This window comes from Schistosoma haematobium, chromosome 1, assembly GCF_000699445.3.
Source record: "Schistosoma haematobium chromosome 1, whole genome shotgun sequence".
NCBI lineage: Eukaryota > Metazoa > Platyhelminthes > Trematoda > Strigeidida > Schistosomatidae > Schistosoma > Schistosoma haematobium.
Window position 1 is genome coordinate 87,064,014 of NC_067196.1, and position 26,944 is coordinate 87,090,957.

A 26,944-nucleotide genomic window follows, 5' to 3' on the forward strand; every position below is an offset into this window, starting at 1 on the left:
TCATCCCTTACCCCTACTAGTAGACATTAACAGTCTATGTAATATAATGAAATTTTTCCTCGAGAGTCCAGTTAAAAATCGTGAGGAATAGTGTAGGTTAGCATTTAATGTACAAGAGAATATACAAATCTTAGAAGTAAGTATCACATTATTCGAGATTCATTTAATCTCCTTGAGCAATAAATCACACGATAGTCAAATAATAAGGAAATCAATAGAGATCAGAAGGCAGCTTACTTTAAGATAAATTGCATTTGACATAGTTTTTATTCCAGAGTTTTGAGTGGAATCTACCACAGTATTTGTGTCTGTTTCCAAGTTTTAGGTTCAAATTAACAGTGTTATATTCAGAATCATGGAACTATTTAAATTCAATGCGTGTAAAGGATCTAATCATTTGTAAACAATTAGAAGAAACTGAAATCCATACAAACATCTTAACAAATATATTTAAGCAAATAAATTAAATATACAAGTTAGCTGAAGCAATATTTTTCACTAATTAGTTACTCATGAAGGCATCCAGAATCGAGCCCGAAACCTTCGGGTCTGATAGCGAGTAGGTTAGCTTTCAAATATTAGATTGAAATCCGATAGTCAATATTTTCAAATGTGTTCACAATACTGCTCAACTATCAGTTTCTATCACAGTTATATATACATATATATCGAAACTGTACATGGTTGGAATATATACGGAGCGAATATGTTTGTAGCTATATTTCCACGTTTTAACAGAATATATGTTAATCCTTTAACCAATAGAGTTCTGTTTAGACTTAAGAATTCCCATAAACACTTCTGCATTTGTGTGTATAAACAGAAAATATTCAAATTTCTGTGAGTTGCTACGCATAATGCCTTAGATCTTTTGGGTCAACACAGTTTCTTTATTTCCTTCAAATTACATCCTGTATATTTAGTCTTCTTAATTATTATCGACAAAAAAACAGTTCTTTAAACTTTACTCGTTATTCTTTCTATTTCATCTCATTGTCCTTCGTATATGACAATCAGTATGCAAGATGGCCATACCTATTATGATTTGATTGGAATTATTTCGCTGTTTGTTTTTTTAAGGGATTATGACGATTTGATCGGATATAAAATACATATAAATATGAAAAACAGAATTGTTGGCTAATTTTACATTTGAAGTTTATCCTTCTGTTTTGAACAACAAAGTAGCTTATTTGTTGAAGCATTTCAATAGCTCACTACTTGTGTTTGAAACATTCTACTGAATATGTTGTCTAGAAAGATAATAAACAATTAGATCATCCAACTTTGAAGAATACAACATCATTATCACCAACATGTGCTATAACAAAAGTATTGGTATTTGAATGTGATATGTTCAGTGGAAATGTTGGTCTTAAGTTTCGTGTTAATTGGCTTTCATCAACAAAGGTTATTCGTAATGTTCAAGCAACTGGAATTTACTTTGACCTACAACTTGAAATGTTACTTGTGACGTAATTGTCCTGCCAGTAACTAACTAACTAACTAACTGACTATCTATCTATATTATACTATGACTATAGATGACAATCAAATTAAATAAACTTCGAAATCTTATCTTCATATAAACAAATGAATTATTCATTTGCTATTGTTTACTTGAATCTTTCTATTGATGTTTAGGACTGAAGTCAATCAATCTCTTATTGGCATATATGCATACTGTGCGTATTGTCTTAATTCACAAGTATTATAAGCAAAGATGGATAGCGGCTAGCAGTGAAATCCAGAACATGCGTTTCGTTCTATTTGAGACATCATCTGGATGTACTTGCATCTTAGAGTTGATGTTTACTCTGGGACTCGAACCCAGTGCTGTCCACTTCAAATACCATCGTATTATCCACTTAGCTACTAAGTTCTGATAGCCACTTGCTTGTACAATGTGGTGAAGTTTAGATTCACTTGATATTGATTACTTGAATCTTCCCACTGATGTTTAGGACTACAATTGATCAGCCTTTTATTATTATATTTTTCTCATAGGTTTCAATGAATTAATTTGTCAATATATTTTATTGGTTCTTTTTATCTCATACTTTTATTTTTATAGTAATTAATGAAAAACTATCGGATCAACCAACGACGGAACGTGAATGTAATGGAAAGTGAACAACATAATTGAATGTTTCTTGTTATATTACAATTTACTTTTATAGGGATGTTTGTTTTATAATAAGATCTATATATATATACATACAATTCATAGTGTATAGTGTTTATTTTAGTTAAATATATTCTAAAATAAACGGCGGTCTACTCAAATTTTCCGCCAATTATTTTCAACTATACAAATATTATAATTAAGCTACCTAATTCATACTTGTTTGAAATGATGAATTTATTAAAGTTGACTATCTGTAGTTATGCGTTATTATAAAACGATTACAATGAATTACGATATTAAATACAGGAAAACTTATTGTTATATCTTGAAAGTTGATTTCTTGATATACCGCGTATAACAGAACATTAGAACATCAAAACCCATCCAAGTCGCAATAAGAAAATAGAAGATTAATGAGAGGAATATTATTCCAAACAGTGTCAATCACAGTACAAAATTGTCAGGTATTTATAGTTTTTAGTAAGAACGAAATCATCATTACAGTCCTCCAATCCGCATACAGGTGGCTATTAGCATTATCCAATCGGGAAGCCACACGCAGGAATTCTAGAATATTCTTCCGAAAGGTGATTGGATGGAACATCTTTGGTTCCTTCTGAGCCTCTTACAGCTTCCTCGAGTTCACCCGTGGTCCGTCGTCATACATTCCCCCTTTAAAGTCTGTTGTGTAAGATTTTTTTCTTGGATCCACCTGAAACTTGGTTGTCGCATTCCTCTTGCGATCCATTACTCTCGAGGGTTGTACAGCTTTCTCCTTGTGTCGGTTATCTCTGCTATGTTTGCGCTTATGATGGCTTTTCTGAAATGAATCCACAAGGAATTGAAATGGGAGCCGGCTTTCTTGGACCATAGTACTGCTGTCTCTTTGTATTTGATTTATGTGTCTTATGCACTTTCCGACACCTTTCCGGACTAGGTACAGTACATTTCCGATTCGACGTTCTATGACACCTGGTTCCCACTTCCTATTGCCTTGATACGATCTGACAAGTACCTTTTCACCCACCTGGAAGCTACGAGTTACCGTACGATATTCATTCGTGGGTTTATTTGTCTTTCTGGGCGGCAACATACTGTTAAAGGCTGTCCGGATTTTCCTTCCGAACATACGCTCGGCTGGCGACTTTCCTTCTGGTACTGCCGGATTAGAGGTAACTCTAAGACATTAAGAACTTACTGATCACTTGTTTTGGGATACCCTCACATCCCTCTTTGACCAGAGCTCTTTTTATCGTGTCCACGAATCTTTCTGCTTGGCCATTCGACTGAGGATGGTACGAAGGAGATTGTAGATGTGATATGTCATTTTCACTGCAAAAGCGTTTGAAAGCGGATGACATAAACTGAGTACGTTTTTCTTGGCGTTCCAGCAGGGCTTCAAATTGTTCAAAGGTAAATGACATATTGCTGCGATAACCCCGTCGCCAGATGTTATATCTTGAAAGTTGATTTCCTGATATACCGCGTATAACAGAACACCCGTGGTCCGTCGTCACACTTATATACGAGAACACTACAGTTTAGACATATTTACTTCTTTTTTTATCTGTCGTTTGATAAAGTGAGGGACAAATATAAATTAGAATTCAGGTACCTTAGATATAGGGTGGATGGAAAAAAAAGTTTTATTAGATGAACTGATAGAAAACTTTAATGATTGAATCTGGTTGGGTAATACCGATAGTTAGAAGAACTTTAAAAATACGAATCCCATGTGCGGCATCATGGATACACACTGTTGAGGAGTCCTATACTAAGACAAAACGACTGTCCAGTGCTTCCACATTTTCAATGGTGATTTACACTTGATCGACTCATGAATTAAACTATTAAATAAAATAAAGATGTATATTTTAGTGGCCCGAGATTTGACTCCAGGTAGATCGTTTGCTGCTTGAAATATTGAAATATACATGTCGCCATTCCTCGTATATAATCATCAACTTAACTCGCGTTGGTGAATAACGTAATTAAATAAATCAAATACGAGAATGGATATTCGAGTTCGTATATTTCGTAGAATCATTGATCGGAAAGAGAATCAAAACAAAATGATGCGCAATGGAGTACGTCAGTGATGACTTACAAGTAGCATATAACGTTGGTCAAACAGAATATTTCACAGATTATAGGTGTCATTACCAAGGTTTGATTTGATAATTTCGAATAAATTGAGCATTGGGTTGATTGTTATAAATAAAAATAATATATTTGTAATATCCCAATGAGTAGAAAATTGGATTTTTCTGACGTTTCGTGGCTTAGTGTAAGTCACTTCTTCAGAGAATAAATAACCAAATTAAAATTAATCCAAGTTTAAATAGTACAACGGAACAATGCAAGAATAATATTGGATCAATCAAAAACAGGTCTGAACAAGTTGATGTCATGTCATTTCTGTCAAGGTGATTCATAAGTGATAAGTATGTAAATTTGTGTGTGTATGTATGTGTGCATTGTTTAAGAATGAACACTTGTGTGACCTATATGGTAAGAAAGGATAGAGTTTAAATTTGTAATATGAAAGTGTGAAATTGTAAATACGATCAGACTGAATGGTTAGGATAGATGGTCCAAGTAGGATGTATGGTAAGGCCTTCTTTTCTATTGAGAGAAGTAGGATTAAGCATTATATGGAACGCCTCGGTTACCCTCCTTTCTTTGTAGTTGGAAAAGCCTTTTTGCAATATTTTGATATTTTTAAAATCGATTTGGTGGTTGTTGGTTTGCTTTGCATCCCAAATCATGTAATGTCTCACGGTTTTATGGCTTACCAAAAATTCATAAACCAGATATTCCTTTAAGACCAATAGTAGACTTCACAAACACCCCAACATATGCACTATCGAAATATTTAAGCAATATATTAAAAACATTACAACTCAACTTACATAATATAATTAAAGACACATATGACTTTAAATCAAAATTATCCGGATTAATCATCGAGAAGAATGAAATCATGGTAAGCTTTGATGTCGTTTCTTTATACACAAGTGTTCCCATTGATAAATGCTTAGAATTCATTAGTGGTTTACTTGAGAACGACAATACTCTTCCTGACAGATGTCCGTTGAGCATCAGTCTAATCATGAAATCCTTAAAACTTTGCTTAAATTCAACGCTATTTACTTTTAACGGTATGTTATTTAAACAAACTAACGGTGTAGCAATGGGATCCCCCGTGTCCCCGATTGTAGCCAACCTTTTTATGGCATACATAGAATCAAATATCTTCGCCCACAACATTATACCACGAATTTGGCTTAGATATGTAGACGATACATTTGTTGTTATAAAAAAGACTCATCTAAGATCTTTTTCAAAACGAATTAATACACTTTCATCGCACATCAAATTCACGAATGAAAATGAAAATGCACATGGTGAGCTACCATTCTTGGATTGCTTAGTAAAAGAAATCCAAATGGAAGTCTAAACCTATCCATTTACCGAAAGCCGACGCATTCAAATCGTTATATTGACTTCCATTCAGCACATCCTTTCAGTGCTAAGATCTCGCTAGCCTTAAATCTTTTTAGAAGAGCTAACAAGATCATCACATCAGAGGAAGACAAACAAAAAGAACAAATGAATATAATTAGCATCTTACAATTTAATAATTTTCCTATGAAGATTATTAGAAGCATATTAAAACAAAACAGTTTATTACATTATAATAATGATTCGAATGAAATGCCTTGGATTGGCACTGTAGTCCTACCATACCGTCATGGCACAACAGAAGAAATTCAAAGAATCTTAAAACATCACAGAATTAAAGTGTATTACAAAACAACGAACACACTACGTAATACTTTAGTTCGCCTGAAAGAAAAAATCCCTTTCATGTCCACACAGAACTGCGTCTACAAATTAGGTTGTATCGATTGTGATGCCTATTATATTGGAGAGTCATCCCGCGAAATCGTGACTAGAGCCAAAGAACATATTAGGTACACAAAGAAACCTCCTAACAATCCGGTAGAATTGAACCAACTTCAAATTAAATCGGCAATAGCAGTTCATGCCATTTTCAACAACCACCAAATCGATTTTAAAAATATCAAAATATTGCAAAAAGGCTTTTCCAACTACAAAGAAAGGAGGGTAACCGAGGCGTTCCATATAATGCTTAATCCTACTTCTCTCAATAGAAAAGAAGGCCTTACCATACATCCTACTTGGACCATCTATCCTAACCATTCAGTCTGATCGTATTTACAATTTCACACTTTCATATTACAAATTTAAACTCTATCCTTTCTTACCATATAGGTCACACAAGTGTTCATTCTTAAACAATGCACACATACATACACACACAAATTTACATACTTATCACTTATGAATCACCTTGACAGAAATGACATGACATCAACTTGTTCAGACCTGTTTTTGATTGATCCAATATTATTCTTGCATTGTTCCGTTGTACTATTTAAACTTGGATTAATTTTAATTTGGTTATTTATTCTCTGAAGAAGTGACTTACACTAAGCCACGAAACGTCAGAAAAATCCAATTTTCTACTCATTGGGATATTACAAATATATTATTTTTATTTATTTCACAGATTAGTTCACGGCATCTGAGTTGTTGGAAGTGTTTGGTAGTTTCTCTAATCTGTCAAACATCAACTTTCAAACAATAACACTAGATTTACCATTTTTGTTATCATTTCGTCTATCCATAGTATAGAGTAATAAACCAATTTTCAAATATTGTGATAGTATAGAAGGAGCAACAGGTTTGTTCGTTTCACCTTTTGTATAATTATAATAAAAATATATTCTGAAGATAATTACAGAACTCATGTCTGTCTACAGGCCTCGATCAGCTTGATAAAACGACGTTATATATTAAGAGTTAATAGATGATTTTAAATTTTTTAAAGTGTTCAAAAGAAGATGCTAAATATGACATAATTTAAGTAATTAGAGACATTTATGTTTAGACCAGATATATCTTATATCCAACATAGTTAGGAAGATTCATTTACACTTTGATTGTCTAATGGTAATGTTAAAATAATGTACAAACACTATACTGTAGCTTAATAAAGAGTCGTTTTTCTCAAATCAACGTCACGAACATCTTAGTTAGTGAATAGATGAAATTTGATCTTTCTATAATCCAGTCATACTTGAGAAAAGAAGAAGTCAAGATATCAAGTAAAACATGTATAGTATTTCACATTGTTTAATATGACTTCTGTGTTAAAGTTTTTTCTATCATACAACATTATGTCGCTTAATTAAAATTACCATTGCGATGAACAGAACATAGCATACGTTTCTTAGATTTATTCATTGTGAAACTCAGTGAACATTTTAATAGAGAGTTTGATACATTTCGGGAAGTCAATCTAACTGATTGTTGTCGTAGATGTTTTGAAATAAGCTGATTCTTTAAATAAGTTATTCCGTGTTCCAGCAATTTGAGGTTGGTGAAACCTTACTCGGTAAAGCCCATAGGCTTATCGAAATTAGAAAGTTGCTTTTTGAGGCTCACAAACCCATCACATGGACCTGATTTCGTGTGGTAATCGTTGGAACCCCGGGTCTTGATATATGGGCGTCGTTTCACGGTCAAGTGTGGAATACATGCATACCAGTGACACAAGTATTCATCCAAGCATCCCTTTGCATACACATAAGTATACTTACCTTGTGAGCAAACATACGTTACATGCACACCTGTAGCACAAGCTTTGACTTATGTGTCCCATAGCATACATATATCAACCGATCTGGGAGAGTAAATGGTCATTGCTCCCTTCGAACTTATTTTCTACAACTGACTGTCTCTTGCACATTGAATGCATACCGTCGGTACAAAGACTCATCCATAGCATACACATAAGCATAAGCACTTTCTCCGGGATGGTTGTAGGTCACCTCTCTCGAGTATTCGCTAGCATATATTTTCATCAGGTCTTCGACCTTAAGGATTAGACCACTGATTTTATTAGACATTACTTACGCCTGTTACTCCTAGTGGAGAAGCATAGGCCGCCCACCAGCAGTCTCCATCCAACCCCGTTATTAGACATAAAGAACACATTTTTCGGCTTATGTTCCTCGTGCAAATCCATGTGAGTGCCCTTAGCATGTACCTACACATACAACTACACAAGCCGAGACTCATACCATTCATAAGTATACACATCGGGCAACCTGTTACGATTTTTAGAGCCTCGAGGTGTGAACTCCAAGTAGTTCAATTACAGCATAGGAGTGGCGAATTGATCCGATCTTTACTAACCACCTAAATTAGCTAGCAAGATTACCATCATTACCCAGCTGCGCCACTTAAAGCCTTTGAATCGGATTTTGCTGCCACTCAAATTAACAGAAAAATTTAACATCGGATCAACTGAGTCGAACAAAAGTCTGATTATTTGGTTTCTTGATTTTCCAAGGACGTTTCTAAGAACACTGATTGTATAGAGCATTCTTAAACATTTTCTCAACTTTTAAAGAATGTTTCAACTAACTATAAATGCTCTTTAACAAAGTACATAACACCATTAACACATTTGATTACTAAAAAAAACAACCTTTTTTCCACTTTACTTTTCTCCTTTTTTTTCCATAGTGATAAGTTAATTTTCGCTTTTATATAGTGACATTTTTTAATTGTGTTAATATAAGTTCTGGTGATAATAATCTAGTACTTTTTCATTTGTTATCTTAAATTTTAAATGAAAATTTCCTGTTATTTGTTAATGTTTAGTAACCTGTTAATAGAGTTATTGTCAAACTAACATGCAGAATAATATTTCACAGATTCATATACAAAGTTTAAATTTGGTAATTAAAGAAGATAATCTTTATGATGTATATTGTTACTATGTAAGATAAATGAGAAACAGTCAACAGATTTTCCTAAAAATTATAAATCGCATCTCAATACAAATAGTTTTCGTGGATTTCAGAACATGAAAAATTAATGAAAAGGACTAGAGTGTCCTGCAGAGGAAGCATGGGTTACAGTGGTCATCTAGGATGTTGCTGAATGATCTAAACTTCCCAGATTATCTGGCTTTTCTATTGCACACGCAACAACAAATGCAGGAGACGACGACCAGTGTGACAGCAGTAGGTCTCAACATACACAAAGGGAAAAGCAAGATTCTCCGATACAACACAGCATGAAACAGTCGAATCACACTTGACGGAGAAGCTTTGGAGGATGTAAAAACCTTTACATATCTGGCAAGCATCCTTGATGAACACGGTGGATCTGATGCAGATGTGAAAGCGCGGATCGGCAAAACACGAGTAGCATATTTGCAACTGCGGAACAACTGTCAACCAACACCAAGGTCACAATTTTCAATACAAATGTCAAGACAGTTCTACTGTATGGGGCGGAAACTAGGAGAACTACGAAAGCCATCATCCAGAAGATACAAGTGTTTATTAACAGTTGTCTACGCAAAATACTTCAGATCCGCTGACCAGACACAATCAGCAACAACCTACTATGGGAGGGAACAAACCAGATTCCAGTGAAGGAAGAAATCAAGAAGAAGCGCTGGAAGTAGATAGGACACACATTGAGGAAATCACCTAACTGCATCACAAGACAAGCCCTCACATGGAATCCTCAAGGCCAAAGGAGGAGGAGAGGAAGACCAAAGAACACATCAAATCGAGAAATGGAAATAGATATGAGAAGAATGAACAATAATTGGATAGAACTGGAAAGGAAGTCCCAGGATAGAATAGGTTGGAGAATGCTGGTTGGCGGTGTATGCTCCATTGGGAGTAACAGGCTTAAGTAAGTAAGTAACTAGAGTGAGATTATTAATTCTGAATTTCCATCACATTTCGATCTAATAATCCAATAATAATTCAATTGTCATGAGCACTGAAAGTTTAAATTTGTATTCCTGTTACTAAATTCTGTGTGTTGTTTCTTGACAAAAAGAAACTGGTTAGAACTAGTTTACATTAGTCTATTTTAATAATTTATTTTACTCTGCATAGTCAACCAAATAAACTGACAAAACAAGTGAGAGTTCAGTAGTGACCCAGGTATCTGATTCCAGGTAAACCATTTGCTTCGTGTTATCGAAATATACATGTCACCAATGTTGGTAGAACATGTCACCAATCCTCGTATATAATCATCGACTTAAATCGCGTTAGTGAATAATAGAATTAAATAAATCAAATACGAGAATGGATATTCGAGTTCGTGTATTTCGTAGATTCGTTGATCGGAAAGAGAAGTAAAACAAGACGACGTACAATGGAGAAGCCGAGTGAACCAACTCAATTCAGCCAATTTTGAACCGATATGTATAGTCAGACAAAAATAAGTTACAGACAAGTGATGAGTAAGATAAGAAATGTACACAGATATGCTTACATGAAAACAGCCAAGGTTGATAGACGAATAAGTGACAAAGTGAAAATGTGGCTTGAGAAGAATGAATAGATTGATCTGTCCAGAAGCTTGAATAACCTTTGCAGGCTTGACATAGGGTCAGCCACCACAGGAGTCCACCATCAATATTATTGTTGTTCATTCAATGAAGTCCAGGAAAATAAATGTTTATTTAACAGTATTTTCTTTACTTAATTATAAAAAAACCTTTGTAATCTGATTGATCACTCCACATTCTGTTTTTAGTATCATGGATATTTAAAAGATTTAAGCATTTTAATATCTCGTTATTTATACTACTAATTAAAGTAATAGTGTGATGCATCAGATTTATGCTGAAAGATATAAGTAGTAAGTGGCAGCATTCTGAAATGAAATGCCGACCAACAGAAGATTGAACTGTAGAGAACAGAAGAAAAAATCGGAGATTAATCGAAATCACAATAAAACTAGAGGAATAATGGAGTATGTAAAGGACAGCGCAAAGATATGCAAATGATGTCTTTAATGTATAATTTTCATATTTTATTAAGTCATTGTATGATTTTGTATTAAACAACAAGGTGGTTTCCCCCATTTGAGTTTTTGTTCACTACAATACACCTATTACTATCATCACTAAGATTTTTAATAGATATTGAATTACTTTACGCATTGTATTAATTGTTTTATCAAGGCTGTTTAGTGTAAAGATGAACTTCATCACAAGTAGAGTTCAACCACGTTGAGAATGTAGTGGCGATCATCCGTCATAAGTGTTGCTCAATACTATTTATTTATATGATTACTTCAAAGTGGTAATTTAATGTTACTTGTAATTCAGAGATTTCATTGTATTTTTTGAACGTTTGCCAGTAGTAGAATCCAACATTCTCTTTTTGTCTTATTCGAAAACTATCAATTAAATGTATCCACATCGCTGTGTTAATGTTAAAACTGATGCCTAAACCCTAAGACTAATTGAAATTCAGTTTTGAATATAAACGATAAAAACATAAACAATTGGGAATAAATATAGTACTCATTTAATAAGTAAGTAGCTATATGGACTCAGAAGATCGATGGATGATACTTTTGCGATTAATAATAATAATTATTAAGAAGCACGTACGTTTCCAGTTGTCTCTATACAGAGTAATTCCCGGTTTAACATACGACAGTAATATCAATGGAAATGGGCTCCGATTATTCAAAATATCCATTTTTGACGAGTTCAGTCACATTTCGAAAACCTAATATAATTAACCAGTTGAGGTATAGTTTGTTATATTTTTGCATTCTTTCTGTTTGTTATTTTTTTCCTTTAATCTATGGACAACACAAGAGAACAGCATCGTTTTTCTAATCAACCTAACAACCTCAAAGTATTGATTATGAAGTCCATAATGAAGTTAATGAGATACTGAATGATCGTCAGCATCGTCCCTTAACACTATTATCAACATAAATACTCATTAAATTCATATTGTATTGTTTGTCTGAATCTTCCCATTGATGTTTAGAACTGCAATTGATCAGTCTCTTATTGGCATATGTGCATCCTGTACAGATTGCCTTGTTATTGCCTTAAGTCACAAGCATTATAAGCAAAGATTGAAGAAGTCTAGCAGTAGAATTCAGGACTGGTGTTTCGTATTACTGTAGGAGTCCTCAGCAGTGCGCATCCAAGATCCCGTTCTAACATCATTGAATCCCGGCTGAGTGTTCTAGACGTTAGGCCTTCGCACACGAGACCAAAGGCCTGGGTCCGAATCCTGTGAACGGGATCCTAAATACACATTGCTGAGGAGTCCCACAATGGGACGAAACGGTCATCCAGTGCTTCCACGTTTTCAATGGTGGTCTAACATCAATCGGTTCATGATCTCAATGAAAAACATAATAATCTCTACAACCCCATACTGACAATTATAATTGTTATGGATGCGGAAGAATATACCAATAATTATCGTGTTAAGTCTGATGGTGTCCTTGGACATTTTCTATTGGTCGATATTTATTTCACTTTTCAAATATTGTACAAATGTTGTTTTTCTATTTTATGGTACGATGTGGTCTGGTTGGTTGGTATATAAATAGAGTATGTATGAAATATAATGATTCATATCTCAGAGGCTAAGACTTGCGTTCTGGACTCAACTGGCTGGGCTAGACAGGGAAGCGGGACCAATCGAGAATCTAGGCCGTCCGTATTTGTTTTCCGTGTCACTGTAGCCGATAGATACAACGCTTCACTCAAATCTGCAGTCTTACGTCACAACAATAATATTTATAATACACATTATTAAATAGTTTTATATAAAATGCTAAGAATGTCATATAATTAACAAATAGTCATGACTGTCAATTAAATGATATCAGTCCATTCAATCAGAAGACAGATAATTCACTAGATCTTCTTGTTAATTGAAATTGTGTCTGAATTTCTCTTCCTGATACAAAAGAAAAGAACAATAACGTATTTTTGATTATATCAAAACTGAGTAGACAACTGTGATGAAAAAAAGAGAATGGAGAACATTTAAAAAAAGAGTAATATGTGAACGAAGAATATTTATTGTGATAAATTTACTTCAAGTTCTACAACTCAATATACCTAAATTAATAATAATCCGAAAAATGACCAGATTAAGGGTAAAGTGCATCGTGTAATGCATCACGAGGCAAGCCCTAACTTGGAATCCTGAAGGGAAGTGGAAAAGAGGAAGACCGAAGAACATATTACGTCGAGAAATAGAATCAGATATGACAAGGATGATTAACAACTGTAAAGAGCTGGAAAGGATTGCCCATGACACGGTTGGATGGGGAATGCTGGTGAGCAACCTATGCTCCTTCACGAGGATTAACAGGCGTAAGTAAGTAAGTAAGCAACATCGTGTAAAGTTAAAACATGTGAATTTAGCATTGACAGATAATTTCCATTTAACACTGAAAACACGAAGTTCAGCGAAGGGATCTATTTTCAACGAATTTATTATCAAGCTGTACAATCATGTATATATATATATATATATATATATATATATATATATATATCAAGATTTTTTGTTAAAGTACTAGTTCCGTGAGGAAATGTGGACAAAGAATAACCAAGATAATGTAATAAAAAGATTATAATACTAGATTACGTAACACCAACAATAATAATAGATTTAGTGAATATAATAAGATGATTAAAATGTCTTTGTTACAATAATTAAAGGTCATAGAGGTGTAAAAATAAGGTTAAAGATGCCACGGGTATTCGGAGTTTGACAACGCTTTAACCAGTAACACCTAATATGAATCGTACCCACCAAGTGAAATCAAAAGACAGAAGCGAGGAGGTTCGAAAATATATTTGATAGGGTATCAGTATATCGAGGATCGTCTGATCTAATCTGGCTAGCGATTGCAGGGGTTGTTGAGCACGGCATTCCCACTCGTGATCTGGTGCGAATGCATGACCGATCGCCTTCAGCTAGGTGAGTCCATTAAAACTTATGCGGTCAGCATCCAATGTCGAAAACTTACAGAGCTATTTATTTCGGGGACTCATTTACCGCTACAAGGTGATATGACGAGTATTTATGAATAAAATACTAAGAATATCAGACATAATTAAAGAGAAAAATGCAGTGATAATAATTATAATAATAATAGTAATAATAATTAAGACCAAGGTAACGATAACGATAGGGCGTACTTCTTTTTGTACTCATAGTTCTGGCTTGAGCTCATGGGTGGTAAGAGTTTTGGCTATTTTTCGGAGGTGGATACGAAGAAATCTAGGTAGGTTTGAACGAATCGTATATACAACCTTAAAATCAAATTATGGATCTGTATAATGATTACAGTCGATTAGGTGTTGAAGTATAGAACTCCTAACTGACCACGGCCAAGGTACCTTGCTTCACAAGAGCAGGAGAACCGTAAAATGCACATGAAGGCGACCAGACCAGGATTTCAAACAAAATAGAATGAAATTGTTCATGTTGATATGACTCATATAGAATGTTAACTTGAATCTGCATATATGTTAAATGAACATGTTAGGATCTATGGTCAGAATAAATTTGGGTCAGATAGGGTAAGAGAAATGACAATGCAGTTACAAATTCGATCAAATTTTTGGTGGACGACTATATTGTGTAAAAAATTATTAGTAAGACATATCAATTGGATAAAACTAGAAAAGAAGGCCCAGGACAAGGTGGGTTAGCGAATGCTGGTTGGCGGCCTATGATCTATTGGGAGTAACAGGGGTAAGTAAGTAAGTGAGACGTATTAAGAAGGGATGAATGCATAGCGAATTAGTCATAAATTGAGAAGATTAATAATGATGTTTAATCAAGAGTAATAATTATAATCATACAAAGATTTGTGAATAAAGATAACAGAAACATGTACATTTGACTACGAAAGATCGCACGTACAATAGTTAATTCGGTCATTCAATAGCTAAGAATACTATTGATTGTTTGGCCTTGAGGTTAGCCAGAGGAGGATGAGGAGCGGTTGAAGATATTTCTTTTGTATGTATAACTCTGGTTTCTTCATCCGGATGGCTACTGCTTTAACTGAAAAGCTTTGGCAAAAAAAACTACTGACCTTATAAATAATTGAAAAGGACTGGTTTATACTGGCACCATAACCAGTTTATACTATATAGATCAATATCGATCGAACTATTCACTTTCTTCATCAAACTTTTCTTCTTTCAAAATATTAATCTTTCAATATGATGGGAATCTTAAACAAGAAAAAGAAGAAACTTTTCGGATACATAAGGTTAACAATAATTAGCGTGTATATTTGTGGATGTTTGTATAAATATTAATTAGATTTGTGATTCCAATCAACCAGTGTTATCAAATCAAGTGTATATTCATTTACTCTTCGTGTTTTTCTTCGTGTTTTTCTTTTTTTTCTTAATAGATAGAGAAAAAAAGACTAATCTTAAGGAAATAAGCCATAACATTATTGTATAATTTATTTCAATTAACTTATTATCTTGTTTCAATATTGAGAAAAAGGTCACTATTTACTCATGAAATGCTAATTAAAACAGAAACAAAAAAACCCCAAACGAATTGATTCAATGACATTGATTTATTCATTTTATTGTTTATTGAAATGAGTTTGAAGAAAGTTTCAAGCCTAAAGTTAGACGGACTTATTGGGTTTTTGTGGAGATTTTAGAAATTTCACTAGTTGAGATCATGAGTCAATTGAAGCTAGACCACCATAGAGAACCTCGAAGCACTGGATGGCCGTTTCATACTATTTTACGACTTCTTAGTAGTGCACATCCACGATCCCGCTCCCCACGAGATTCGAACCCAGGGTCTATCAGTCTCGCGCACAAGCGCTTAACTATTAGATCACTGAGCGGGCCGGCATCCAACGGTGTTAATGTCTAACTTCAACCAATCCACGAAGTTGCACCACCGTCCACTATTGTTTTCAGTGAGTTGATATCTCACAACAGATCTGGTTGAACTCCACTGGTAACGGCTTTTCACTAGAACTCCAGGAAATGCCCCTTGAAGTCAGTCACTAGTGAGCAGATGATTATTATCAGAAGGGATTTTTGTGGAGATTTTAAAAATTTAACTATTTGAAATCATGAGTCAATTGGGTTTTATTAGTTTGAGCTCTTCGGGATTGAAATGAATTATATCAGGAATGAAGATAGATATCTCTGTTAATAATAAGTGCTCACTAGTGACTAGCTTCAAGAGGTAATTCTCGGAGTTCCAGTGAGAAGCTGTGATCATTGGAGCGAATCTGTGTCGGGTAGAGACAGTTATCTACCTCAGTACAATGGAAGATGGTCGCTCAATTTTATGGAGTGGTTGATGTTAGACATCAACACTACTGGATATCGGCTCAGTAGTCCGGTGGCCTAAGCGTTCGAGAGAGAGACTGAAGGCCCTGGGTTCGAATCCTGCGAGTGAGATCGTTGATGTGCACTGCTGTGGAGTCCCACAACAGGACGAAACGTCCATCCAGTGCTTCCAGGTTTTCACTGGTGGTCTAACATCAATGAGTTCATGATCTCAATCAAAAAATAATAAGTAATGATAGACGTGAGATAAAACAATTTAGTCGGAGAGATTTTTGGACTGGTGTCAAGCTTAAGTACACTGAAAGCCAGAACTCAATTGCATGGTCGTTACGTTCTAGCTTCAATATCTTGGACTCGTGAGTTGTTGTAAGGTATGATGTTATAGCTGTCTAATGTTTCATGGTTTCTAATGGTTTTTCAGCGGATAGAAGATCATATTGCAAATTCTTTCCACATTAAACTAGTTTTCACTGTCCACTCAAGAGAAATGATTGAAGTTGAAAATAGCAAATAAATTCTTACGATACGCCTTTTAAACTTTCTCTGTTTAACTATAAGATGTATTAGGTTAACATTTTGGTTTATCAGTATAGGTGAATAATTTTAGGGAGTAAAAGTTAGTTCACTTACTCTATTTTCAATATTCATAGTAGTTCAAAGATTAAAAAGACCTATGGACTTATGATTGGTTTCATACTTATTTACTCAAAAAATTGAAATACTCAACGATGTATTTTTTTCCATTTAATTGTAGTTACTTACGCCTGTTACTCCCAATGCAGCGTAAGTCGCCAACCAGCATTCTCCAACCTACTCTGTCCTAACACTTCCTTTCCAGTTCTGTCTAATTATTGTTCATTCTTATCATGTCTGTCTCAATTTCTCGGTTTGATGTGTTCTTAGGTCTTTCTCTTCTCATTTGGCCTTGAAGATTCCATGTGAGGGTTTGCTTTGTGACACAGTTCGGTGCTTTCCTCAATGTGTATCCCATTCACTTCTAGCACTTCTTCTAGATTTCTTCCTCTGCTAGGATCTGATTTGTTCTCTCCCATAATAGGTTGTTGCTGATAATATCTGGTCAACGGATTCGAAGTCTAATTGTAATTGTAGTACAGAAGTAATAAATCATTTATTAAAACATATTTTAGAAAATATCCGATTGTATAAAATCTATTTTATATTTTCTTCAATTCCTATTGGTTCATTTATACAACCAATAGGAATATTTTATAAAAATGAAATGAAATCATAAATTTTACCAAAAAAAAATTTATTTTACCCATCATTTTATTTATTATTATCATCATCATTAAATCTTATTCTTCATTAATCAAAGTATCTTATAAGTAAGTTCAGATTATATGATTTCTTGATTTAATTTTAATTTCAACTGAATATCATCCTTATTAACTAGTAATTGAAATCCTTTAAACAGTTCAACATGATCTGTCTGTGTCTAAGTTTATAAGAATGAACAATATTACCTACTTGAATACAGGATGATCTTACCAAGATCTCATGTTAGTTGCTATCAAGATGTATCTAGAATGTTGATGAAACGAATATCTCTCATGATATTCGATATGGTATTACCTAGTGACACAATACATAGAAGTCACAATTAACTTCTTATAAGACACTGACATAAGCACAATGATCTTTCATTGTACAATATGCAATTTTATGTTACCTAATTTTTTGGTACCTTTCTAATTCTCTGAATATATTTACCAGTAACAATTTAATTTAGGTTTAAAGAGAAACTTAATCATGAGTATCATGTAATAAATAATACCATAACACATATGAAGTAGATTAATGAAAGAATCCAAAGTTCATCAAGTACATAAGATACAATCAGGTCATTTCAATATGAAACTTCTATTTCATATGAAGTTTATCTACTTTTATCAGACATAACAATTAAGTATGTTTATTCTTTTTTATGTATCATAGTGATAAGCATGTAGATTAAAATAAATAAAAAATAATCATGGATTATTACTTGAAATGAATAGAATTGCATGTTATTAATGTCGAATGTTAAATCATAATCTGCGATTTATTATAAATTATCACAACTACTTTTGATAGAGTTTTGTTCTCTGAGCTGGATAGTTTGATCGTTGATCCTTCACGACAAAACCATCCAGCTCAGAGAACAAAACTCGAACAAAATCATCCACCTGAGCTACAAATCTTCACCATCTCAAAATCACAACTACTTATATCAGATTAAGAGAAAAAAGTCGGATGAGTCGATTTTTTCTTTAAAATAATCTTTTCTCTCTGTTTTTCTTTTTCGTAGACGATGTCACCTAATATTGTACAATCTTACAATTTAGTGTATAAAATAAGTCATTTTAGGCTTTTGAATCAGTTTCTAATCATTCAAGTACTGAATCTGTTGCTTAATTTTTTGACTGATATCATGAACTCATCGGTGTTAGATCACCAGTGAAGACCTCGAAGCACTGGACGGTCGTTTCGTCCTATTGTGAGACTTCTCAACAATGTTCATCCACGATCCCGCTCACAGGATTCAAACCCAAGGCCTTCAGTCTCTCTCGCGAACGCTTAGGCCACTGGACCACTGAGCCGATATCCAATGGTGTTAATGTCTAAGATCAACCAGTCCATGGACTTGAGCGACCATGTTCCATTGGAGATTATTAAGTAATCTCCACAACCCCTATACTGACTTTTACTTAATTACTAACGCCTGTTACTCCCAATGAAGCATAGTCCGCCGACCAACGATTCTACGAAATATATGTATTCAAGAATCCATTCTCATATTTGATTTATTTAATTCTATTATTCACTAACGCGATTTAAGTCGATGATTATATACGAGGATTGGTGACATGTATATTTCGATAACACGAAGCAAATGGTTTACCTGGAATCAGATACCTGGGTCACTACTGAACTCTCACTTGTTTTGTCAGTTTATTTGGTTGACTATGCAGAGTAAAATAAATTATTAAAATAGACTAATGTAAACTAGTTCTAACCAGTTTCTTTTTGTCAAGAAACAACACACAGAATTTAGTAACAGGAATACAAATTTAAACTTTCAGTGCTCATGACAATTGAATTATTATTGGATTATTAGATCGAAATGTGATGGAAATTCAGAATTAATAATCTCACTCTAGTTACTTACTTACTTAAGCCTGTTACTCCCAATGGAGCATACACCGCCAACCAGCATTCTCCAACCTATTCTATCCTGGGACTTCCTTTCCAGTTCTATCCAATTATTGTTCATTCTTCTCATATCTATTTCCATTTCTCGATTTGATGTGTTCTTTGGTCTTCCTCTCCTCCTCCTTTGGCCTTGAGGATTCCATGTGAGGGCTTGTCTTGTGATGCAGTTAGGTGATTTCCTCAATGTGTGTCCTATCTACTTCCAGCGCTTCTTCTTGATTTCTTCCTTCACTGGAATCTGGTTTGTTCCCTCCCATAGTAGGTTGTTGCTGATTGTGTCTGGTCAGCGGATCTGAAGTATTTTGCGTAGACAACTGTTAATAAACACTTGTATCTTCTGGATGATGGCTTTCGTAGTTCTCCTAGTTTCCGCCCCATACAGTAGAACTGTCTTGACATTTGTATTGAAGATTCTGACCTTGATGTTGTTGACGATTAAGTAATCATAAATTCTACTTTTTATATGCATATATAGTAGTAACATAAATAAATTCGTTCGTTACATTCATGATTTTAATTTAAATAATAAATAAACTAATGGACATCAATCTGATTATGTAAGAGATGAATGTCAAAAGACTAAAGAATAATTAAACAATAAAAAGTTTGGGGACAAGGTTGAAAAAATGGATTAAAATTAATGAACTTTATTAGACAAATACCCAATCAGAAAGGGGATTTTGTGGATATTATAGTAATTTAATAGTTGAATTCATGAGTCAATTAAACCCATACCACCATGGAAAACCTGGAAGCATTGGACAGACCTAAGTGAGTTATTATCTCACAGCAGACCCGGTTGAACTCCTCTGGTCGCGGTTTGTCACTAGAACTCCAGGAAATACCTCTTGAAGCCAGTTACTAGTGAATATATAATGATTATTATCAGAAAAGGGATTTTGTGCTTCCAGTTCTTCCACGTTTTCCATGGTGGTCTAGCTTCAATTCACTCATAAATTCAACTGTTAAAATATTCATCATCATGGTAGAAAAAGGCTAATCAAACAATCCTTCTCTGCATATAGTTCAGGTAGGAAACGTTTGATAAGGATCATCTCTACTACATGGAGTATGATTAGTATTTTTTATTTGTTGACTATTGTAAATGTATTCATTTTAATACCAATTGTTCATTATACCATTCAAAAGTCGACCACTACTCTTCCGTGGTCACCCCCAACTGCATCTATGAATATATATTTATTTGAGGTAGCAAGTATATATGAAGGACATAGAGTAGAGCCACTACACGGTTTTCCAAACACAAACATAAGAACCGACAGCTGAATGTGAGTACAATTGCCAGATATCTTTTGAATAGTGAACATGAAGTGAACGTAAGCGATGCATTCAAAATAATCAACAGGCATAAAATACCAATCATACTCCGTGTTGTAAAGATGATCGTTAACAAACGTTTCCTACTAGAACTATGTGTAGAAAAGGGTAGTTTGATTAGCGTTTCTCTATCATGATGATTGAATATTTGTCTAATAACCTTCATTAATTTTAATCTATGTTCTTCAACCTTGTCCCCAACTTTTTATTACTTTATTATTCTACCATCTTCTGATCTTAATGAACAATTATTCAAGTTTGGATAATGATGTTGTCAAAATGAAATTATTTTTCATCCCAAAACAAACACTTTATATAGTATTGAAGTTGATCAATATGTTACATATATACTGTCATTTATTCACTGAAGAAGTTTAATCTAGTTAGCGTTATTTTTTAGCAAGATTGTTTATTTTACGGGATGGGGTTGCCATCCCCCATGCCAGACCTTTGTCCTTTACCTGATGTTGGGTTCGGCAGTAACTCTAGAAGAGCTACAGGAAGAGCTAACTGAAGAAATCACGCGACCATTTTCCATTTTCTGAGTTAGATACCTGTGTCTATCCGACAAGGATTAGCTCCACTGATCACGGCTTCTCACTAGAACTCCGAGAATTACCTCATGAAGCTATTCACTAGTGAGCATATGGTAATTTTTATTTCATTTACTCTAAAATTATCTTTTATTCATCTGCTTTGCTCACACTCATTTCTCTAAACTTATGTAAATTCTTCGAATCTCACTTAATTATTAGATAAACCACTTTCCGGATTCTATACGATTACTATGGCATCTCTTATGTCTCCTATAGTTATTTTCAAGTGATCTGAAAATTCTGTAAATTATTCAAGCCATCTATACTTACCAAACAACCTATCTTATCCGTTTCCAAACTCCATATAGTTACTGCTTCAGCCTATATGCATTTGTTGAATTCCTTTTCCAAATGATCTCACTAATTTATTCATTATATATATATGGTTTTGCTGAAATTTTGTTCTCTGAGATGGATGGTTTGATCGTGGAGCTCTCATCGTTCTTCTGAACGTCATCATCAGCACAAACTTTAGGTTTTTAATAGTAATCTTTATGATACGATTTCTTTTTATCATCACTGTTCAATACTCCATATTGTATTCTATCTCACTTAACAATGTAGTACAAATGAAATTGTAAACAACTGATAAGAATTTGTATTATTATACTTCAATCGTTGTTTAGGCTTTATCCAAACAAAGAAATCTATTGAGCTAAAAAGTTCTAGTTTGTAAAATGTAACTACATTCCCACCGTTTATATTATCAAAGAAGTACCTTTTTGTATGATCATTATAAAATGAATTGATTAACAAATTTCGATAATACAATCAGAATTATGTGATATATTAGTGCAATACGAAGGCTTTTGTACAACACTACAAATGCTGACTTGATGTCAACCTTACGATTAGTCTCAACTAAATGTTTTGCAATAGAGGATGATGTCTGTTTATTCTGTGATCTTATATAACCATTGGAATTCATATGTTTCTGCAGCCATTTGAGTATGTGTTCACCCACCCTTAATTGCAGATCACGACTGCTCCTCCCTATCGAAATCTAACAAATATACTTCTCATAGTGGTCTAGCTTGAATTGACTCATGATCTCAACTATTGAAATTACAATAATCCCCACGAAACCCCTTCTGATACAAATATATGTATACATGAATAGGATTTATATAATTGACCAAGATATAGCATGTTACCAATGAACACTTAACAGTTAGACATTACCATCGTTGGATACCGGATCAGTGGTCTAGAGGTTAAGCGTTTGCGCGGTGGGACCGAAGGTACCGGGTTTAAATCCCACGTAGGAGGTTGTGTTTGCTTACTGCTTGTACTTCTCATACTAGGACGAAACGACCTCCCAGTGCTTTCAGGTTTTCCATGGTGGTTTAGGTTTAATTGACAGATGAATTCAAGTATTACATTATTCAGTATCAAATTGAAAAAAAATTACCATTTAACTATAGAGTAACTAAATTCTAATCATCTAACATTGAAATATATTATTTATTTATTAATACTACTCATAAAAATCAGTTATAATTGTAGTTTAATGAATTTTGCACTTATCAGAAGGGGTTTTGAGGATATTATAGTAATTTTAAAAGTTGAGATCATGAGTCCATTGAAGCTAGACCACCATGGAAAACCTGGAAGCACTGGATGGTCGTTCCATCCTATGGTAGGACTCCTCAGTAGTGACGGTTTCGAAGACGTATTCTCTGTAATTCTGGTGAGAAGCCGTGACCATTAGAGTTCAACCGGGTCTGTTGTGAGATAGTAACTCAATGATGATAATGGTGGATGTGTCGCTCATTTTCGTGGATTCGTTGAATTTGGAAATTAACACCATTTGATGCCGGCCCAATGATGTAGATATTAAGAGCTCGCACACAAGACTGACAGCTTTTGAGTTCGAATCTCACGAGGCGGGATCTTGGATGTGCACTGCTGAAGAGTTCCATATATTAAGACGAGAAAGTCATTCAGTTCTTCCAGGTTTTCCATGATGATCTAGCTTCAATTCATTCATGATCTCAACTCCTGAAATTTTACACTTAAACATAAATGAAATAAATATTAAAAGTGTTTTACCATACTTTGTTTTTGATTAGTTTTAAAGAAAACCCTATGGGAATATAACAGAATTGTTATTTTGTTAAAATAATCTATTTATTTAAGATACTTAAGTTTCATCTGTATATATAAGTAGTATATGCTATCAAGATATAAGTGAAGTTGATTAGATTTCCTATTTTTCCCATTATATGTATATCATAATGTATACCTTTAGTTTTATGGCATTACATTGATAATGTATAAATAAATAGTTTTCAATGTTAACCTATTCAATCACTTATATTATCGTTTATTTCATTTTCCAAAGGAAAAAAACAAAGCAAAACATAAACAAACAATAATACTTCTATTCAATTGTTCTATAGATCACTTTCTACTGTTGTACTTTCATTAGCAAACTTTATATGATAATAGAATATACTCATTTATTTATTTGTTTGTTTTTGGTAATCATATTGTTATTGAATGAATTCTGATTGTAATGTGGATAAAAAGATAAACATATATGTATATATATGAAATCATGAATCAATCCAAATGAGACCATCGTTGAATATCTGAGATGACTAGACATCTATTCCCTTCTTAGTATAGTAATGTAATAATGTATACCAACCATTACTCTATACGCTAGAATCAAACCGAGGATTTTCGATATTGTGTAAAACGACGTTTTTAGCAGTTCTAAGTTTTTAATCATAATCTAACTTAGATGAGTTCAGGATTTCAATGAAATTCAAAAGAAAAACAAACAACCTTCACAATCCCACAATGATATACATTCTTCTACTTATTATTATTATTATTAGACTAAACGTATAAAACTATATTTTTCGGTAAATTATTTGTTCTAGAAGCTTTCGATCTGCCAATAGGTATTGGTCTTATTACTATAAATTGAAAGATATATTCACATTTATTAAATCAATAATCAAAATGATTACAAATTCATTAAAGAGATCAATCACTTGGTCGATAGCATTCGATCTGTACTAATAAGAACTTGACACACATGACATTCATCATAACCCAGTGATCAATCAATTGTGATTACATTTCAGTCCCACAAGAAGTCGGTCGCGGCCCAGATAGCTCAGTGGTAACGTCTCTAAATGTGAAGCTTAGTGACACGGGATTGAATCTTTCGGGGAGTACCAGTTCCCTCAAGATTACAGGTACACCTTACTGACGAGTACTAAGTAGCACGAAACCCGCGTTCACGGTTTCCTGTCGAATACCTCCAACCACCATATAATATCACCTTTTTCTATATATTTTCAATAGTTCTATAGATTATCATTTAATGGTTTAGAAAAATGAAAATGAAAAATAATTTAATAGTTGAGTTCATGAGTCAGTTGGATTTAGACTACCATAGAAAACCTGGGAGCCATTTCATGACTGGTTTCAAGAGGTACATCCTAAAGTTTTAGTGGAAAGCAGTGACCAGTAGAGTTCAACTAGATCTGTTATGAGATAATAACTCACTGAAGACATTAGTAAACGTTGGCTCAATTTCGTTGAATGATTGAAGTTAAACATTAACATCGTTTGATGCCAGCTCAGTAGTCTAGAGGTTGAGCATTCACGCACGAGACCAATATATCCTGAGTTCAAATCTCTCGAGACCAAGTCGTGAATGGGTACTGCTAAGGATGAAACGACCTTCCACTGTTTTCAGGTTTTTCATGGTGGTCTAGCTTTAATTGACTCATGAATTCAACTATTAAAATTACTACAATATTCACAAAAGCAACCCCTTTCTAAGAATTAAAACTAAATTGATACTTTTATATAGTTTATATTTGATTAAAGTATTTCAACTCGGCGCCCTCATATTTCACTTTTTTTCTCTTTTATTTTAAAACGAGCTTCAACATTCATGATATGGTAATCTAAACTTTACTTCATTTCATTGTTTGTATATGTAAATTCATGATTATAGAAACGTTCCTCTTCTTCTTTATAATCAACAATATTTACTTTACAATTGCGGTATTCCTAATGTATAGGACTATTAGTTTTATGAAAACATCTAGTTAAAATGTTGTGAAAATAATAATAGTAGTGTAGTGGACAGAACATGGGTTGGGACAATCGAATTATATCTAGCACAGAATAACAGAGTTATTTGGTAAAATAGAAAAACCATACTATAATACTTAATTTGCAAAATGTTCAATCATTGTCTCGAACTTCATTGTTCTTGCATTTCCATACTAATTGCTTTCTATTCCCGCTCTTCCTTTCTTGATCTTCCGCCATCTTCTGCTGCCAGACATTCTATTCCTGACTCGCGTCATATACTACTTATATCAATATAAGTAGTACGCATCACAGTAGTAATGATAATGATAATAGTAATCATAATAATAATAGTAATAGTAGTCATAGCAACTATTTGATAGAATATGTCAGAATCGTTGATTATTTTTTTAAAATAAAATTCTCCTCTTTTTCCTCTTTTCATAGTGAATGAATATAAATTATTAGATAGTGTGTCATTGTTTATTTGTATAAAGTACAATTTAAACATAATTTTTATATTATATGAATTGGTTTATAGCGCCTGATTCATTTTAGTAATAGTAGAAACCTTCCCTACCACCCACCCACCCAAAAAAAACACACAACAACAATTGATAGTATAGTACAACCCCCCACCTCGAAAAAACATTTGATATTACCATAACTTATCAAAATATTAAATATGAGAAAAAAACAAGGTTTATTTCATTATCAGAATGGATTTTGTGGAGATTTTTTTAGAAATTTCACTAGTTGAAATCATGAGACAATTAAAGCTAGACCACCATGGAAAACCTGGAAGCACTAGACGGCCGTTTTGTCCTAGTATGGGACTCCTCAGCAGTGCGCATCAACGATCTTGCCCCTTGCGATATTCAAACCCAAAACCTACTGGTTTCGCGCGCGAGCACTTAACCACTAGACCACTGAAGACAATGGTGTACGGTGGCGCGACTTCGTGGATTGGTTGAAGTTAGACATAAACACCGTTGGATGCCGGCTCAGTGGTCTAGTGGCTAAGTGCTCGCGCGCGAAACCAGTAGGTTTTGGGTTTGAATATCGCAAGGGGCAAGATCGTTGATGCGCACTGCTGAGGAGTCCCATACTAGGACGAAGCGGCCGTCCAGTGCTTCGAGGTTTCCTATGGTAGTCTAGCTTCAGTTGACTCATGTTTATCTCATTGTATATTGAGTTTGAGGATATTCTGTTTGGATTACGTATTATTATTAAAAGTTTTGAGTTAAATTTTGGATGAAATATGTATTGTCAAATGGATTATGATTGTGATTTGAAGAGGAATGATGATTTCAGTTGATCATTATTAACTTGATTAGGTGATTAAATTTTTTT

The 26,944-nt window shown here is 33.9% G+C and overlaps 2 protein-coding genes across 2 annotated transcripts in view; both read left to right on the forward strand.

The window, feature by feature from the left end:
* MS3_00002363 (uncharacterized protein) overlaps positions 1 to 2,274 on the forward strand; it is a 42,512-nt gene extending 40,238 nt beyond the window's left edge. Inside the window, exon 5 of the mRNA XM_035732473.2 lies at positions 2,075 to 2,274. Within this exon, the coding sequence (XP_035587489.2) occupies positions 2,075 to 2,133 (59 nt within the window). The 3' untranslated portion in view covers positions 2,134 to 2,274. The remainder of the gene's footprint in view (positions 1 to 2,074) is intronic.
* Positions 2,275 to 17,552: 15,278 nt separating this feature from the next.
* Positions 17,553 to 26,944, forward strand: part of MS3_00002364 (uncharacterized protein) — a 43,091-nt gene continuing 33,699 nt past the window's right edge. Inside the window, exon 1 of the mRNA XM_051209931.1 lies at positions 17,553 to 17,728. The gene's annotated coding sequence lies outside the window, so the exon portion shown is untranslated. The remainder of the gene's footprint in view (positions 17,729 to 26,944) is intronic.